Genomic DNA, 21,961 nt, shown 5'->3' on the forward strand with positions numbered 1-21,961 from the left:
TTATAGTTCAGATTCAAGTAAAAAATTTAAACCTTGGAACCTTTACTGTACAGAACTAATTCTAAATAGATCCAAGCGATTCTTTATAGATTGTTTGACGATCAATAAATTTTTAAAGAGAGCAAAATAATTTATCGTTGAAATTACGAAATTTTAATTCGACTAGTTCTGACTGGATATTATCGATACGTACACGTGTAAATAGAGTCGAAAGTCCATTAAATTCTCGCGCTTTTCTCTCGTTAATTCGGCAGTCACTCGCCGATATTATCGTACATGGTACTGCCAGCTCTCCGATTTATTCGAATTGCCCTTTCGACCTCTCCAACTCCTTCCCCAACCACCAATCGATCCACTCACTCAGTGTCTATGCCGCGACAAAAAGGAAACTGTAGAAAACTTCAAGTATCTCTATAAAAACATCGAGCTGATCACAAAGTTAACATATTTATATCGAACAGCATTTTTGGAAAATTATCATTTTCTAGAATTTCTAACTTATTTCGAAACTAAATCTAAGCTTTTCTTGATAAAGATCATAATATTTGTCTCAATTATTCAAGTTTAATATTAAAAAATAATATTACATCAATAGCTCAATTAGTAAATAGTGTGGGTAAGCAGTGATAAGGTATTGTTTAATAATATTAATTATATTTTAATTCTAAATGCTAAATAATTTAAATTTGTTTATACATACTAATATTAATAAATTGTTGGAAATAAAAAATATATATTATGATTTCAATTAAATTATTATCAAGTAAATTAATAAATAAACGGATGTCATGAAAAATAAATAAAAAATTGTTATTTAAAAAATTAATTTTTTCCTAATATATAAATATAGTTTTTCATTTTATAAATCACTTAAATTTTTATAACCCTCAAAATATTAATTTATTATTGAAAATTAAAGTAGAAATCAAATCTGATCGACCTTTCGTAACATTAATAACGTAAAATAGAAAACTATGTACATAATTATGTAACAAGCGATTTTTTAATGCAATTAAAATTACAAAATTAAATTTTTATAAATATATAAAATGAAAAATACTTTGTTGTATCGACAATTATTTTTGTACAATAAAATTATTTTTAGAAATCAACTATTTTATTAATTACATCAAATTAATTGCATTTCAATTAATTATAATATATAATTTCAATCGAAATTATAAAGCACAAGTTCATTTTTTTATTAAATTTATGTTTATAAACATCTATTATATTATGTTTAAGAATAATAAAGTATTTACGTTACTGTTCTATTGATGTAATGATATAATACAAAAATTGATGTAGAATATTCATATATTTATTGTATTTACTTCCATTATATGAAATTGAATTTCGTAATATAATAAATTAACCCAAATATAATAAATATATATATTTAATATATATGTTCTTCATATATAATTTATAAAAGTGTGACTATAGTTATAATATAAAACACTTGTAAGGATTGAACTTTTTCTTTTTATAAAAAGGAAACAATTTACATTAGTTTGAATTACAAATGTAGTATAGACTCGTGACATTATATGTGCCTGGATAATATATACAATAATACCTTATTCTTATTTTTTTTTAATTACATTTAAATGTTATATATATATATATATATATATTAAAATAATAAAAATAATAAAATATTAAAAATTGAATGTGTTTGTGCATTATTTAAAAATTTTTATTAGAAAATAGATTATAAATAAGTAATTATAGCTACTATAAGCAATATATATAATTTTCAAACAATTTCTCTACCTTAATAGATTTATTTTTAATTTTTAAATAATTGTAGCAAATTTGGCATAACAATTTAAATAAAATACTTGTATTCACAATATATGAACTTTTTAATTATTTGAAGCATCTAACATAATATTCATTATTTGATCTTTAAGTAAATGAAATATTTAAATTAGCAAATTTATTAAAACTATTATAAATTCCATACATATTACCTTGTTATCATATTATATGAAAAATTAATTTTATAATATTAGTTTATCTTATATTTCATAACAAAAATGATTATAGTAAAAATTATTCAATTAGCATTGGTGCTTACAATTATTTTATTATTTATATTGATCTCTTTCTTCTAAAATGCTCTTTGTCTAATGGTACATAATAAAAGCCCATAATGACACGTGATTATTCATTCTGATTTAACTTAATCGTGCATTTTCTTCATGAATAATTATAAAAAACTATTTAATTATAATTGTGTTTCGACATGCTTCATCCGTGCTAATAATTAAATGTTTATCATAAACAAAAACTTTTGTATGTTTTAATTTAAAAGTATGATCTGCGTATGTGAATGATTTATAGTAACAAAAGTTTTATAAACATAAACTTACGATGTTAAATTGTAGTATTTAAATTAACATATCCAATGAAATATATTGACGCTTATTGATGAAAATATTTTCAGATAATAGTGATACCTTATTTTATTAGATTAAATGAAAACCGTTGTTCATTTAATTATTCTGATTACATGTAATATGGATGATAGCTCTCCAAGAATCCAGAGAATGTATTAAACAAATACTATTAAGTCAGTATTTTTCTTCGTCTTAATTAAAAGATTAAAATATATTTTTATATAAAATTAATAAAATTAATCAAAATATATAAGTTACTTTAAATAAATGTGCATATTTTTTTCTTTCATCCTAAATAATGGTTAAGTTTATGGGTATTACTCGATGATGTAATTATGATAGGATATGATAGAATGACAACAAAAATAATAGGAATCATACTAGTGACTTGCATTGAATTTGTTTCGTAATTTATAAAATTTTATTAATTCTTTAAAAACAATATAAATGATTATTATACTTCTCTAGATTCACGGAAAAAACTAACAAAAATCACAGACGAGTGGAAATGTTCGTGATTATAATTTCTTTTTTGGTTCAGTAAAATTTCAAAAGATAAATATACTTCTTGTATGATATTTAGATATTAATTATATCTTAAACATGTTTGTTAATTATTATCATTATTACTTATTATTAACTAATTTCAACTATTATTAAAATTAAAATTCAACATTACTACATCCTTGCAATCGTATTTCGATTTAAATAAATATTTTCGCATATTCTAATGAAAATAGTTTTAAACAAAATAACATTTTTCAAACATAAATCCATATCATTTACATTATAAAATCTTCAATTTATATACACAACAAAGAATTGTTTTAAATTATGAATTTTTTTATAAAACTTTCATATCTTCTTTCTAAACTTAGTATAAAATGATAAGAAAATAATTATTCAGAAAATTTTTATTTTTACAACATACATTGTAAAGTATGATTCAATGACTCAATAACTTAATCAATTTTTCCTTGTATTTTTGTTTTTCATACACTATAAAGTAAAAATTATAATGATATAATAAGAATTTGAAGAATTTTTAAAAAATTTAACTAAAATAATTAGCAAAATGCAAGTATTTTTCATTTGAAAAAAAAACGAAAACAACTTGAATGTTAAATTATCAGTTTTATCTCAACTTTGCGAGAATATCAAATACATACAAATGTTAAGTGAATCGACTGTAGCTTCGTAAGATTTGTAGTTAAGATAGAACGTATAACAAAATCACGGACCTCGTCATTTTAAATGGAAGCCCAAAAATTTACAAAACAATCGCCATCATCCGCCTGATGAAAACAATTTTAATGCCCTGCATTAATCGGTAGACCCTGAACACAAACATTTCCACGAGCTTAGGGGAGCGTGTTGATGATAGTGGTTGCGTCTTCCGGGGAATCCCCGCTTACCTTTTTCCCTGTGACAGAGCCGCACGAGAGCACGCGAACATACGGGCGCGGATCGTGGCTTATCCGACACCCGGGGCACAACGGAACGTCCGTCGGCGCAGCAGCGAGACAACTAGTGGCAGAGGGTCTCCCGCGACTAACCAGCGATCCCGATTTCTCCAGTTCCTTCGCTTTTCTCGTCTTCGAGTGGAAATCCAAAGATAGCTCGCTACTGCGCCTGCGCTAACGCTTTTAGCGCATATTCCACCCCAACCCCCTTCTGCGACTCGCGATAAGGGCTGTCGCTGGACTTTTTCTCGAGCTCCATTTTCCGACGTGCGCGAACACCCATGTATTTGCCCCCGACTCAATCGGAATCGAAGGAAGGAGTCAGAGCTTCTTAATATGCTGCACATTGCAATGCCTAGATCCAGAGTAAAAGCAAGTGTTAAATATCTTGAGTTCCTAGTCGGTACATTCGGAAAATTGTTGTTGCAAGCATATTATACAAGTTGCTTGAGTGGGTTTGATTTCATTAGGCTCAGTGATCAAGTCATTGTAAAAATAACTACTTAATAACTGGCTTTAAACTACATTGAAGTCTTCATTCGAAATAATGTTTAAAAAAATTTGTTAACTTCACTTTAAATATACAAAAGCCTAATGGGTCAGAAGTTGTTTTAATATACACATCAAACCATGTATGCAAGTTTGAAATTAAGATTTAGATAAAATCGAAAATTAATGATTCGAACTTGTTAATTAGTATTGCCTAGTTTATTTTCAAAATATTCGTACTTTACAAACCTAATAAGAATGAATATTTTTAATTAAAAACAAAATTTTTTTTTAACCCCTTATCTTATTGAATCAATATTGCTTTCGGGAATTAGAAAAAATTTAAATAATATTATTTAACTTATTATCTATAATAAGATGCATGTATGTAATTTAATTAATAATTACACAAATAAAATGTTTCATTTATTGCATTCATTCAAGAATATTGTATAACTTTTGTATTTATGCATATTGATTAATCCAAATAAATAAAAACTTTAGTTGGTTGGATTTAGCATAAAATAAGTTTAAATATATTTATATTCTATAGCTTATAACGTTAAAAATATATGAAAACCTATAAATATTGCATATATTTAATACGCAGTAAATTTAAAACAAAACAATGTTTTATTTGAATGTATGCTTTTAAGTAGCATTAGAATTGTTTCTAAAGCTAAAATTAAATTAATATTTTTTATTTAATGCTTCATAAAACATTATACAATTTCATAATTTCGACTTATCTATGAATTATTATTGTGCAAATATAGAATCGCATTGGCTTAATTTAAAATATATATTATAAATATTTTTTTATAAAAAAATATAACTTAAATATGTAAAATTGTTTTATATTTGGTATTATCGAGAATACAAACATATTTATTGTTACAAAAATTTATTAAAACGAATAAAGATGAACGATTTAAAATATGTTTTTTAATCTCAATGGCAAACTTGCGTTATCTAGTGAAAGTATATAATATAATAAATTTCCTTAAATCCTAAGCGGACAAAGTACTTTAATATGATCGATAAATTATATTATAGAAATGAATATATATATAATTATTGGAATTTTAAATAATATCTATCAATACATTATTTTCTTCATTTACATTGTTTACGGTTAAGCCTTTGAAATCGAAGACTATTATATCTTTATTCTAGTATATATACGCGAACAGAAATAATAAAAATATTGAAGTTTTTAATCGATATATGTTAGACTTAAATATCGGTATGGAGACGACGTTGTAATAAATAGCAATATAATCGCTTTTACAAAATATCCGTACACCTGAGATTTTGTATCGCAATATTAGAATACCATGAGCATATACATATGATCATACATAATGCTTCATGAAAAGCTGCGTAATCATGTTCATGCTCGTGCAATTTATTTTATATTATAGTACTATTTCAACTAAAAATCAAATTTATCACATATTACGGAAAATCATTCGCATAAGAGTTTTTTATTCCTTTTTATTAAGTTAATAGGTATATTTCCTTTAAAATTAATGACTATTGAGCGATAGTTTTATTTGAGTTGCCCCATACTTCCCCGTTGTCTAAAAATGAATTATAATTAATGATTTTTCTTCAATAATAGACAGGTATCATTCCATAAAATATTTAAAAAGCCGTATTTCCCTCCACGATAAAAATATACTTAGAAGGATAAATAATGTCATTCCTCCTGCCTAGTCTTTCGAATATTTGGTAAAATGATTTACTTATTATTCTCTATTTGTACAGTAAAATCAAAAGCCTCGATACATTTAATTCATAAAGTTCCAGAGTTCTAAGTTTATGAATAAAAATTGAAATAAATGAAATGTTTGTCTTCCTGATTTTCTATTGATTATCGAGATTTTATTATTATCTCATAAATTAACTAAAACGAGTTTTGAAAACTTTTTTTTTACTGTCCCGAAACGTAGCGTAGTTATAAATTGTTTTAATACAGTATTCTAATAATGGTTCAATAAATCAACATAATGTGCTAGTCATTAGTAGCTCAGAAGTAATACAGATATAATCTACACGTTACACATACAACGTATATCTATCAGCGTGGATATCTCTGAATAGGTTTGAAATTTTTCTTTGAATATGCATCCCTTGAGCTTTACTTTAATTTGACTCTTAAGATTAAATTTGAACATACATGTTTTAGTAAAAATGTTTAAATGCATAATTTCAATCTGAGTTCAGATTAGATCTGATGAAATTTATTGCTTTAGCTACATGTCTTTTTCTTTAGTAATCTTACATGTACTAAAAAATGATAATAAAGCCCCAAAAGATAACACTTTATTTCAACATATATTACTATATACTGTATATAGTATATTACGTATAATGATTATTTTCTTGCCAATAATTTGTAAATTATTTTAATCAAATAAAATAATGGATATATTTATATATATATATATATATATATATATATATATATATATATATATATATATCAATTTAAAAGCGTTATTAAAACATATGATTTTATTTTTTACACAATTTCTTTGACAGAAATTTGTTTTCATATTATCAAATATTGTATTAGAAGTACTAAATAGAATAAATACGTAAAAATATTATTTAATCAAGAAAAACCCAGATAAGGATAAAATCATTTTTATTATACATATAAAAAATTAAATATGAATGGCCAAAAAGAATCTAATTAAACAAAAAATCGAAACTAATATGTATAAGATACAGTTTCAAATAATTCTTAATCTACATAAAGAAAATAGTACTGCGATAGCTACCTATATTAATCAAGTATATTAATAATTATTGATTATAGTCATAGCCATTAAAAATATGTATAAAAATTTGAAAAATTAAATTACAAAATAATAACAAGAAATTTTTAAAACTGAACAAAATTGCCTACTAAAATTCGACCGTGTTTTATTTCATTTAAATCTCGTACTTTTATTTGATGATGCAAAGATTAGTTCTATGATCAAAGTCATCAAATTCCATTATTAAAAATTCGATTTACAAGCTTAATAATTGTAAAATAAATAGACATCATCTATAGATATTAATTTTTACATATTTAAATACTATATAGTAATGAATTAACAATACATTATTCAATGACATATTTACTTACATTATATATATATATATATATATATGTTCCTAAAATACTTTATATTTTCTATTTATGCATATTTATTTATAATTTATTAAATAATTATATTGTTAACGGCCAATTGATATTGTAAAATCTCCTAATATCGAACGATTTCTTTTTATAAATAGATTGATTTACTATTATATTTAGTAAGCTCTGAATTCTACTTTCACTAATATTTTAATAAGAAAGTTTGCCACTCTTTACAACATTTCTATTTTTAATAATAATAAAGTTATTTATTAGAATATACAAATTCACTAACCAATTGACTTATTAAACTTATTTAACTAATTTAAACTTTTTTCAAAATATAATAAATTTCAATTATGAATGTTTGCCGAAACCTCGAAATTAATATTATAAAATTAGTCTAGTTGTTCCTAGTGCAAAATTGTCAAAAATTAATTTTAATTTTTAATTATGATTTAAAATATTGCATTAGATTGTATCAGATTCTGAGAGTTTAAAGGGAATGAATCAGAAATCACAATTCATTATTGTATGTATTGTATATATGAGAAACTTTACAACACAGTTTCTATTAATTCAATGACTCGCACGAAATCTTCAATCGGATGTTCCACCCGCATATTAACGATTCGAGCCATTACCCACGATAAACACCATTTTATAAATGTGATATTAGTCTCGGTGATATGCGTTTCTGTTCAAATATCTCTAATTGGTTATTATTCGTTTGTCTAGTAATGAAAGGCGTGGCTGAAATCCGATTACTTCACAACCTAGTTTTGTATCAGAATTTCTAGAATACATGACTGTTTTGTTGAAATATATCAAAAGCTTAATTATATATATAATAATCAATCAAAAACTAAATATTTAAGTTAGATTTTTAGAGAGTTTATCTCGATATTACGTATTTCGTATGCATTAAATATAGAGAATGATAATGAAAAGAATAAAGCAAATGCTAATAAAAAAAATTAATGACAATGATAATGTTAGTATAAATTCTAATTGAATACTAATTTAATTGTAATGCACTAAAATTTCTTAATAGTTTCTATAGATAAATGTATTAAACAGTTACGTATTATATAATCAAAATTTAAATAAATCAGCTCCTAAATCAATTATTGAACAAATAATATTCGCTGTGGAGAAATCATAATTAAAATACATGATGAAAATGTTATTATTTCTCTTGACTCATTATATCTCTGTTTAATATAAATAGTTTTTACACCTACTTGATATTAAACATATAGAATTTCATATTAATGAATGGTTAGTGTTAAAATAATAGAACTGATGAATAGTGATAGAACAAATAGAAAGATATTGCACAATCTCCTTCAACTATCGCTTTATCATTCGCATTTCAAATGTTTACCGCGGACAGCTTTATATAGTAAAAGCTAAATTAAAGTTACCGATAGTAGTACAGTAAAACCCACTTCATTATTTTATATATACATACAATTAAAGATCTTTCTATTTAATATTGTATTTAACTGAATCAAAGTTATCAAATAATTTCTAAAAGCTCGCTTATATTATAATATTAGTATAATAATTCATTTTTCTATCATTTTTATAACATTTTAGTGAATATACAATATGCTAGTAAATAGCAAATTTTATTTTAAGTATTAAACAAATACAAATCGAAAGACTATATTTATTATAAACTGAATTCATAAAAATCAAAAAAAAAAAAAATATTAAAATTTATCGTATATATATTATTTTGAAATTATATTAGTTTTGAAAAAAATTATTGTTTTCAATAATAATAAATAAAATCGGATCAAAATAATATACGACAGAATTCTGTTTCATTTATTTAAAAATAAATATTTCAGAAAATCTAGTATAATTTATTATAAAAACTAAAATATAAATGCTATAATAGATAAATAATATAATTTTAATATTAATTATTATAACACTTTTCAATTTGTATCTAAAACTAACCGTATATTCAAAGATTACTATATGATAATGGCATCTTATTTTCAATTTAAAGTATTTTGGACTTGATAATTCATATAAATTTAATTATAATCATTTTTCTGCATGCATAATCACTTTCTATTTATGCATTAATAGATGTAACCTAACAGATTCAAATTAACCCATATGAATAATCCAGTATAACCATTTCTCAACAATATAAAGAAAACTTCGAGTATTTCATAAAATTATCATCCGAAAGATGTGAGAAACTCCTATTTGATACTACCTTAATAAAAATTACTTGAGATAAACATAACAGGAAATAAAGAAAATCGAAACCAACATGAAAAAAACCTCCGAGTCGAGCTGCAGTAAGGAAATCTGCTATAAGTAACCCGAAACTTTACACTTTCTTCTTCTTTTTCTCTTGTACTATGAGCACTATATTCACTATGAGCACATAAAGTTAAATACTCTATTTATATCATTTTCTTGCATACATTGTTGAGTAAAGGTGTTGCCTGTTAAATATAAATACTGTTATCTTTGTTAATAAAAATTTATTAAACTTTATTGAATAATTTATTTTTGATAAATAATCAATATTATATAAACAAATACTATACGTTTATCTATTATTCTTTTATTTGTCAGTTTTAAATAAATATTTATTACATTAGTTGTCAGTTTAATGGTCGTATATATTTTAAAAGTAAGTCATTACAGAGCAATTTTAAAGTTTCCAAAAAATACAGTTTAAACTAAAATTTTTATATAAAATGTAAAATAACATACAGATATATATTTAATATAACATATATATATATATATATATAATATTCCTTTTAAATTTATGGTCATCAAACATTATTTTGAATTCATTTATATTATTAGCAAAAGAATTAAAAATATTGAGCTTTCTAACTTACTATATTTTTTGCATATAAAATTTCAAATTTCAAATAATAGTAAAACTTATATTATACTTTCTGCATTCGATATTTCCATATTATTAGAATAATATATATTTTTAAATGCTTTATACATTGAACTGGATGTTGGTAATTCACAGTTTGTAATATCGTTTTAAATATTTGTTAAGTCATAGTATTTGTTTAAAAAATCAATTACTTCCGGATTAAGTTTCATTTTATCGTCATTGTTTTATGCTTAATTACTAATAGATACTTACGATTCAAATAGTTATTTTATTGTTAAAATAATTATATTTGAACTTTCATGCATATTTCTATGATATGCCATATTACATCGAGGATGCACTTAACATTTAGATAATACGCGTAATAAAAAATTTAATTAGTTATTCAAATAGAGATCTGTTATTAAAATGAACAAATATATATAAATGAAGGTTTATTATTTAACTTTCTAAAATTTTTAATTAGGTTTAAAGTATATATTTGAAAATGTAACTTCCATAAGACTTTTTCTAATAATATAAATATATATATATATATTCGTTTACATAAATCTACAAAGCCTATAAGTTGCTTTAAAAAAAAAATTAGGCCAGTAAAATATAACCAATTTGAAAGTTACAAACCAATATCATTATTTGAATAATGTCTCTTCTTTTATAGAAAAAAATCTATAACTTACAAAAATTTTAAAAAGAATAAATAAATATTACTGAATATATCAATTTTTCCATATAAAAATACATATCAGAAACTGTGATTAGTTATTCTTGATAATAAGATAATATGAATCTAATTTAAATGGCACACTTTCTACATTCAGAATAAGTAAAAATAAATAGTTCTAAAAATAATTTCGCAGTCAATAAATAGAAAATAAAATTATAAATGAAACATATTTAAAGGCTTTTATCCATTGTACAGACGTATATATACATTATTTATTAACTATTCATAATAATAGTTTCATGTTGTATAGCAATTGCTATTAACGAAAATTTTTTAACATATGATGTTGTCATAAATAATTAAATTATTAGATTAAAAGTAATAGTATTGACATTGTTTCCAGATATTATGTCAGTGTAAAATTTCATAATAGTTATTTGAATGGTTATGGACTGTATACAGCATGAATAATTACTTAAACAGAGAGTTAATGTTACGTGACAAGTGAAAACGAGATTCAATAAATTAAATGTTACATAACTTGAATTTCGATAGAGATGAAAAAGAAAAAAAGTTATTCTTTAATATTTTAAATTTATTTATATCTATTTTATATATAATTGAGTTTAATATGATATATATAATTGAATATAAGAACAAAGATATCTTATAAACTAAATATTAAGATGGATAAGAGAAAAATAAAGTATCTGCACATGTGTGCAAGGGCAAGCCGAAATAAGGCCAGAAAAAGAAAATCATAAGTGTCCATTTACGTTCTTGTTTCGCATATAATGGAATGAAGAATGCAACATTCCTTATCTATATTAGTTTCTTATCTGCATAAGTTTCCATTTACTTGAGTATATAATTATAAATAAAGACATAATCAAAGAAGATATAATCATTTCTAAATTTTTTTTGTAATTGCATGAGGGACTTAGAAACTGTAAATATTAAATTTTTGTTTTGTTATATCTATGTAAATATAATAGGTAATTAATTTGCACAACATCGTAAATTATTAAATTATTTATGCTGAAATTATACTATACATTAATGCTCCGTGATTCTATATTAATAATAAATAAAAACTAGAATTAATTACCTACATTATTGAGAAAAAATTACATGGGTAATAAATAAATAAAAAAAATTAATTATAAATTATCGTATATCAAAGTAGATTATTTCTTATTAAGAGTATTTTTGCAAAAGAATACAATACATGACGAAACGAATTAAAAAATAGTCAGGAAAAAACATATGACTTCATCTGTAAAAGGTATTAATTATATAATTGTTTATAAATATTATATACTGCGTTATATTATGTATATTTATTGAGCTGCAAATTGCAATAAAAAATTTTGATACCACATAATATTTATTGTATTTTATAAGATTTATTGTTTATAAGCAATAATAAAAAAATAAAAAGCAAGAACAGGACAGGACTATTACGAATGTTTCTAATCTATTTATTAGTAATTTTACGTATAAAATGAAAACGTCTTTTAATGGAACATTTATCAGCAATCTATTTATTTTCATTTAATACTTCTTTCACTCTTAATCAATTATACATTTACTTATATTTTAAATTCATTACTTTATAAAGATCTTAAGAAATATATGTTATTTACTTCTTTTATAACAATATAAATATAATTGTTATACTTTTATAATACTATGTATTAAAATAAAATATTTAGTTACTTATTTTGAAATAGTATTTATTAAAATTTATTAAATTAAATATTAATATATTTATATAAAATATGAATTTTTATTAAAGTTTATAATAAAAAGTTATATTGATCCATTCATTTTAGAAAAAAATGAATGCAGCAAATTACAAAATAATATAAACCGTTTCAAAACACTGTCAGCTAATGATATATTTACCGAGTATTTACAGTTAATTTTGCCAAAATTACAACCAATTTTTATTTATAAAATTTACTTAATAAATTAAAAAAATAGTAGATTTAAAAATGTCAAGGTTTACGTAATGAACAATAAATCAATGTAAATTATTTTTATTAAATATTTGCAAGTAAAATAATGCATACTCACAGTATAATTATTTCTAATAAAACAATGTTATTAAAATATTGAATATATCAATAAATATCCACCTATATACCTGAAATATTAATATGTATTATTAGTATTTAATATAAGTAATATTAAAATTTTTAAAAGTCATAAATGACACTTTTATTATTACATCAAAATAATTTTGAAATTGAACAAGCGTATTGAAAAAAAAAACTTAATGTATTTTGTTTAATGAACTGGATGGATATAAAGTATAAAATTTTAATTTGTAAGCGTATATGAGACTTTAATTTTATATTAAATTTTACTTGTTATAAACATTTATATAACTATTTATTATAGTTTTTATTCAATAGATATTACTGATTTTTCAATTAAATAAAATATTGAATTATAACTCTGAACGGTCTCTTTTAAAGTTTCCACATTTTGTGGATGATCTTACTGGAAGCTCGATTCATCTAATTGTAGAAATACAACCTTCTGTTCGGAAAGATTGACAATACTTATTTACTTACTTATACATCATTAGTATATTATTCTCTTAATACTATGTCCATTTACTACAATTATAAATCCCCCATTCCTTTTCTTTTTATCCTTCTTTCATTAATATACATTTATATCTCACATAAATTTAGAGTCGCATTTAGACATTACATAACAACGGCATAACAGATATGTAATATTTAATGTTTGTCTCTATCATATGTTTTTTACGAACAGCTAATGCCTCCATTTATGTAATAAAAATAATATGACATTATTATTATAAATTGAGGATTGTTTAGTGAGCTGCCCTAACGTATTATAATTTTGTAGGTGATGATACTATAATACTACTATAATTGTAATGGTACACTATGTCATGGATAGATCATTATCATATTCTAATTGTAATATAAACATGTTAGACTGAATTTAATATTTTTAAATTAAATTTCTATTTTCTAAAATTAGGCAGAAAAATTTTGAAAAAGTGGGAAAAGATCCTCTTGGAATGTAATTATTAGAACAATGGGAAGGACTTATGAACACTACACAAATAATTGTAGAGTAGAAGATAATATAAAATACGCAGTTCTGATAGTAATTAGTAGTATCAAACACAATAAAATGAAAACCTCTATAGTATTAGATATCCAATATAAATTCAAATTTACGAACTTAATTAGTAAATTTGAAGAAAGCAACAAGATTAAGGGAAAAGATTATTACTTCTAAAATAGCTATGAAATTTGGCAATGAACTCTAGAAACTCTACATATGTAAGATGCGTTACAAAACTGGTTGATAGTAACCAAGAATTTGGCGGCACTCATCAACGCGAAGGTAGTAAAATACAATAAGATTAGAATCAACTGAACCAAAGCAAATTACAGCTATAGACATGAAAAACTTGTTAAAAAAATTATGGTATCTAATAAAAAATGATGCATGTATAAGAGAAATATGACATTTTAGTTATGATACTTAACTAATAACATCAAAAATTTAATAGTAAGTTAATATTTGTTAGTAGGTTTTTTTAGTCTTAAGATGTTTACAACGTTCTTCTGTTCACTCATATCAGTTATATATAACAAAGAAATGTTTTGAAACCCAAATAGTGAATTATTTGCGAAATTACCACAGGTATAGCATAGTATTTTAAATATTAGTTTTTTATAAGCTAATATCGATAGTGAAATAACAATTATATTGTTATAATACTAATATTATTTACCTATAAAAAAATGATGTATTGGATATATATAAATATATATGTATTTTATTAACAAATGATTACATACGCATAACCTATTTATTTTTTGTACTTAAGAATAGCCTTTTTTTACTAATTAAAATTCCTAGTAATACTATTAATATGAAAATAAATTGAAAATTCACTGACTTTAACTGATCACACTTCATAATTTCTGAAATTTTTAATTCTCATTTTGTCAATAATATTACGTATAAGCTATACCAAAATATATATAAGTAAATCAAATGTATTTCCATCAGTGGCAAAGATACGAAGACATTTCATATCTAGTTGATATCTTTTTAATGTAAATGCAAAACTATCTTAAAAAGTATTCCCATAATACCATTATATTTTTTAAATTTATCAAATAGAAATTACATAATTCTCAGTATTAATTGTCGAAATAACATTATAAACAGAAGGAATATAAGCATAATAACAGTTTATCATAACGAAAGTCATATGAGTTGCGCTAATGCATGTCGTTGCGTGTTAACAAGAATAAGTTTTTCATCGACGCATATATACATCAAAGCATTAAAAGTAATGGACTCTCATAATTTCTCACGTTACCTCTACGTTTTTCTAATACAACTTTTTGTAATAAATACCTTGCAATAAATATCTATTAAAAGTATTTGAGACTTTTAATACCTAATTTTATACTTACATAATATATCCGATACAATAAATTTCGAAGTATGCTTATAATTATCATGATTCTATCCAAATATAAAATTATGTTGCTCAAAAATTGTCAGCAAAGCATTAAAATATTGTCATCAATTGTTTTTTAAAAATGTTAATTTTAATTATTAAAAAATATCAATTTAAATATAAATAAATGATATATCAGAATGAAGTACAAAATAAATTTAACTACTAGATCATTGGCGATAACAGAAAAATTTTCTTTATTTCTCAATATATAATATGTGAATAAATTTTTATATCAGAATGTTATTATAGAATATTATTAAGTAAAATTATAATACATTGACACGAGATATAGTTTAAAAATCTTTATTCTTAATTCATGCATACATACAATGAGAAGACTTTTAGTTGTTCTAAAATATATCTGAAAACTTAATAGGTAAACTAGTGAGCACTCCAATATTGTGTGTAAGGAGCTCGGCGAAGTCTTGATTTCAAATTTCAAGTACAGATATCTTCATCTCAGAACATTCATTTTTTTCTATTAAATACAATATTCAATATGTATCATTAAATAATTTTTCTTTTAACCTATTAGCTTCTCTTTTGTGTCGGTTGTACTCTTACGTATATGAAGTACATGATAGAAAATTGATCTCAATACGCTCTGCTTTTTCTTTTCTAGCTATTTGAAATATTTTTTAGCACTTGAAAGGATAAAGTTAACAAATTTGATATATACATCATTAAAGTGAATGTATTCCATTGTAATCGTTGATTCGATGGTAGAACAAAAATTCTGATTTTTCCTTTTTTTAACACACAGAATGCTTGCTTTTCTACCAGTATGATAACAAATTCTAGAACAAGTTTTTTGACTTTTTCTTTTTAATGATTACAATTTCTACATAAATGCTTTTATTTGAGATAATATTGTAGAGAATATTGTAGGTTGCAGAATCAGTAGAGTCATATTACATTATTATGGTAAAAGGAGAAAAAATTATATCTTTAAATTAGAAAAAATAGTTCTATTTATAAATGCATATTATATTTTATCATATTAATTTATTTGTATAATGTAACACAAAGTTCATAAATGGTTTACAGTATGCAGTGAATGAGAAAGAACAAAAGTTTGAATAGAATAATTAGAGAATATTAACAAAATAATTATTATATTATATATATATATATATATATATATGTACATAATAGTTTTGGTTTTTCAATAAAAGTGAGATAACAAATAAATAGAAATATAAATCTATGTTTCTCTCTCTCTCTCTCTCTCTCTCTCTCTCTAAACGATAATATTTTTAGTCATTTAAATACTTTTATTATTTTATTCTGTGTAATTTTAATCTATAAAATTTAAAGTTAAAGCAATAACTTTTCTTGTAGACACAATTTTTTAAATTAATCATTAATACAGTTATTTAATATTTATAATTAATAATATAATTAATAATATTAAATAAATTAATAATTAAAATAGATTTTACGAATAATAAATAAATGACGATATGAATTGAGCATTGCACTAAATCTATAAATATATAGAGCTTGTTGGATATAAATAAAATATAGAAGTAAAAAACACCATTTTACATAATTTAAAATTTTTAAACACGTAAAATATATAAAAATGTAATAAAATCTTTAATACTCAGTATTTATAATAGGTTGGTTATATAGAATACAAATAATTTACTATATTTTAAAATTTTTAGAAATTTATTAGGAACAGATTGGATATTATTTTATATATTGTATCAGCATGGTCAGTTGTAACTTTATTGCACTTTAAAATATTTAAATTATTTATAATATAAATTAATTATGTAACAGAATAAGATACAATTTTGTAATTACATAATTATATAATACAATTAGATCTCACTACATACGTTAACTAAGACCATTTAATGACTTATTAATATATTATTTATAAAAAAATTTAATTGAATTATCCAAGTAGAAATAAATATAAAATATTTTAATAATATATACTCTATTAAAGATTAGCTGTGGAATAGGCTAGCACACGTTTATACTGATACTTTTTAATTAGGTCACATTGTGCTAAAAAATTTTATTTTTTCACATTATTTTGTATTGTCATCAACATTTGATCCATGTCAATTGGATCTTTTTTTAAATTCTAGATAAACTAATTAAAATGTACAAAATCCACCAATATTTTATAACAGTTTAAAATTATCGCAAAATTACAACTATTTTGAGTTCGTATTTTGAAAATTCCAACGGTTGATTGATCGCAGCAGTTTTAAAAATAAAATGACCTGACTTGCTACTAGAATTACAATATAAAATTCTTTAAAATCATAAATAAATGATTGTTATAAATTAAAAATAAATTAAATATATTTAAAATTTGATAAAATATTAATTTAGTCGTATAACGTAAACGTATACTTTATAATTTTCCATCATTTTGTAATTATTTATTTTGTTTATTTTAGAATATTGAAAAATATTTATACATTATTATTACGAATAACATTCAATACTTTATTATTATTAGAGTACAATGTTGTGAATTAATTAATTAACTTAACTTATTTTAAGAATTTTATTTATTGCATATAAATTTGGACCAAATATTTATAATGTAGGTGCTATTTACTATAAATTATGATTTTTATTTTTTATGTATTTATTTAATTATTTTTTATTCTTAAAACGTTTTAAATACATGAATTGCTTACATTAGCTTTATTCATGCCTCATCTTCTAATTAACATACTCATGATTAGAACTTAATATTATATTATGTTATAGTTTTTTTTCCCATTTTCTAATAAATCTAAATATAAGCATACTGTTAATTATTACAAAGTAAGATTATTTATAATTAGTTTAATAAGTGTAAGAAATTGAAACTTGACACTTAATACGAAAAAATGAAATAATATGTAAGTATGTAAAAATAATATACATATTTATTATGACGTAAGAATGAAAGGCTTTAAAAAACTGTTTTCGGTTTCGCCTGATTAATTATATGAAATTTACAAATAGTAGTAAATTTGTAATGAGAAGTAGAGAATAAATTGGGAGTTATCTCTCTGTCTATTAAAACTTGTAAAAATACAAAATAAAAGTAAAAGATTTCTATACAAATTTCAATCACATTAACACATAACATTTTCTTATTAAATTACCTACAAATTATATATATATATATATATATATATATATATATATGTGTATATATATATAATGTAGTAATATAATAATAAATTTAATCTGTTCAAATAAAGGAATATGCAATTTCTCGAACTTGTTCATTTGAAAGGGATAATTAATCGTAGATTATTTTTATTAATTTCAATTGTTTTGGTGAAAAGATATTTAAAAATGCTTTATAGAAATCAAGTTATAGACCAAATTTTTTAATATTTATTAAGTTCATAAAGTAAAAATTGTTTTTTAACATAAATGGTAAATAACAAAAATTAAAAAATACTACAAGTGTTTAATATTATTCTTATTTTTATTATTATGACTATAAAGAAAATAAATTTTTCTTAATCAAAATGAAATAAATAATTTCAGTACATTAATTCACTATATTATTAATTGTATTATATAGAATAATGTTATTCTAATAATTATGAATTACCAACAATATATCTGCTCATTGGTAACGTAAGTAACCACATCTTTACATTCAGTTTCACGAGAAAAACTTAGGCAAGGGAGTCATTATGCAAGTTTGCGTGCGCACGCTCTGCTTTACCAGGGCCAAAGATTTTCCCGACACTTCCAGAATCCCCATCGATCCAGTGGCTGTTGCTGGTATGCGTACATGCGCATCCTAGACAGGTCGGTATGGCAAATGAACTGTAAACCACCTCTTTTTGTCTAACATTTATTGAATATTCATTAACGTCGTTTACTTCAATACAATTCGACTTTTCGGTTGTAACACACTATTCGTTTGACTATCTGGATAAAATAATCAGTTGCTATAATTTCATCAGTCAGAATAAACAGAAGATCTATTTCTAGTTGGCAATTACTATACGATATTTATAATAATTAGTAAAAAATTCTACTTTAGAAGAACTATCAACTGTTATTTTCAATCTTGTGTTGATATTTTTTTGAAAAATAAAGATAGGCTTTAAGCACTCTTATTTTTATGAACTCTTTTTCTCCGCGTTCGTGTCACATAGAACATCATCTACTATAATACGAAATTAGATGAAATAATGGGCGAAAGTTGCATCCCAATGAAAACTCACCTGTTTGCGGTGAATGTAAATTAGCCAATGTCCTGTCAGGATCACCTGGATTTTTCTGCATGTCCTCGTCTGGCATCCTGGAAATTGTTTTTTGCTCTGATATCTCTTCTCTTCTCTTCTCTCTCTCTCTCTCTCTTTCTCACTATTTCTCCTACTTTTTTTATAGGAGGTTAGTTGTTTTGTATAAGATATCGAAATGATAAGACACTCAAAAAATGAACGGATAAAGGCTGCAACACAGCAACAAGCACACTACAACACAAACAGGACAAGGGTAAGTATCGCTGACACGATGACGGAGTCACTGGCTTATGCACTACGATACATCCGACGCCGACTGACGAAGAATACTTGGTGTTGCTACGTTTAGCTAGCTAAAACAAGTTTCCTCTCTCTCTCTCTCTCTCTTTCGCGCGCGCGCTTCTTCTCAAAACCCATTGTATACCTCTTTCATTTTCCTGTACCATTCATGTATTTTACACGTTGTAAAATGATGCGAATTTTTCAAATTTTATATAATTTTATAAAATCATAAAATACACATTACATTTCAGATGAATATTTGCTAAAACAGATTGAAGCTGCATAACGAACTACAAAATTACAAATGAATCGTTACATTTAAATTTATTAATTACCTACATTACAGATCGAAAATATAAAAATACTTTTATTCATTATTCGATTGTATATGAAAGACATTTTCTATATAATTAATTATGTTCACAAATACTTAATTTTAATAAAATATGTAAATTATTTTAATTAAGCATAAATTCATTCATTGAAATTATCAGATTTTATAAAATGTATCAAATTTTAACTCATTAAATTGACACTTACTATTACTATTAAACAACTAATAATAATAATATAAGTATACAAACATTGACTTATTTATAATTATTATTGTTATAATATTCTTCTTTCACTTTATATAAATATAATGATTAATTTGGTAATCTAAGATAATAAATTAAAATTTTAACCAATAAAATTTAAGACTTATTTGTATTTTTTTTTTATTAATTACATTTTAACATAATTATCAAAATTTTTTTAGATAATTCTTACAATTTCAATGCACTTAAAAATTATATAGAAAATTTTATTTGTGTTTTATAAAATAATACATTTGTAAAATACTTATCAGTATAAAATTTAACAATTTGTAAATTTTTCTTACTTTGCTAATAGGATGAACTCAATAGAAGCGCAAAAGAAAATATATTTCATTATTAACCTATAATGTATTTTAATAGAAAAAATAGAAAATAAAAAATCAATACGTTTTAAAAATAAAATGGTACAAATTAATATATTTATTTTTTTTGTTATTATTGTTATTATTAATATTGTCATTATTGTTACTGTTACGTTAATGATATCTTTTATTCAATTTATAATGTACTTATATTTTCTATTATTTCAATAATTATTATTTTTTGACCTTCGCACAATATTCATTCATAATTACATTTAAATAACTCAACCCTATTGGAACATTATAATGAGATATAATAATTGGTGCATCATTCGTAGATTACTATTTTATATTCATATGTTCTTTTAAATTAAAAGTTATAATAAAGAAGACCAGTTAGAAATTTAGCTTTGCAAAAATTAATGAATTGCGTAAAATAATATTAGTATCATTCGTACTTCTTGTAGTATACCTTATATTATTTATTTTTATTCATTTATCTTTATTTAACCTACTTCTATCTCCATTTTGTCCTAACATTTAGAGATTTACAGGAACTTTTGATTTACCGCTTGACCTTATTAGTTCAGCCTTTTCTATTATTTTATCCTGAATAGAGATATAATATTATACCGAGAAATCTAAATCCTAGTTCCTCCATCAGCAAATTAGACAAAAATTTCTAATTTCTATAAATTTATTTTATATCTTACAAATAATTACTTTAAATGACAAAAATTTATTTGGTGAATATACATATTTCTATATATTAATCTTTCAAATTCTATTATAAATTGTAAATAAAAATATAAGTATATATATGAAATGAAGTAAATGGTATTTCATGATCGCAATATATAAATGAATAATTTTTCAAAAATCATGATAGGAATTAATAAGGGAAAAAAATTGAAAAAAATATATTTACAGAAGATTTTGCACAACTTTTGGTTTAAATT

General features: G+C 22.7%; 1 protein-coding gene across 1 annotated transcript in view; it reads right to left on the reverse strand.

Annotated features, from left to right (window-relative positions):
- Positions 1–19,874, reverse strand: part of LOC105366194 (microtubule-associated protein tau) — a 37,034-nt gene extending 17,160 nt beyond the window's left edge. The window contains exons 1-3 of the mRNA XM_011504543.1: positions 19,799–19,874; positions 4,091–4,223; positions 3,821–4,037 (exon numbers count right to left, since the gene is read on the reverse strand). Coding sequence (XP_011502845.1) covers positions 3,821–4,037; positions 4,091–4,223; positions 19,799–19,874 — 426 coding nt within the window. The remainder of the gene's footprint in view (positions 1–3,820; positions 4,038–4,090; positions 4,224–19,798) is intronic.
- Between the last annotated feature and the right edge of the window lie 2,087 nt (positions 19,875–21,961).

Source organism: Ceratosolen solmsi, unplaced genomic scaffold, assembly GCF_000503995.2.
Source record: "Ceratosolen solmsi marchali unplaced genomic scaffold, CerSol_1.0 scaffold10, whole genome shotgun sequence".
NCBI classification, from domain to species: Eukaryota; Metazoa; Arthropoda; class Insecta; order Hymenoptera; family Agaonidae; genus Ceratosolen; species Ceratosolen solmsi.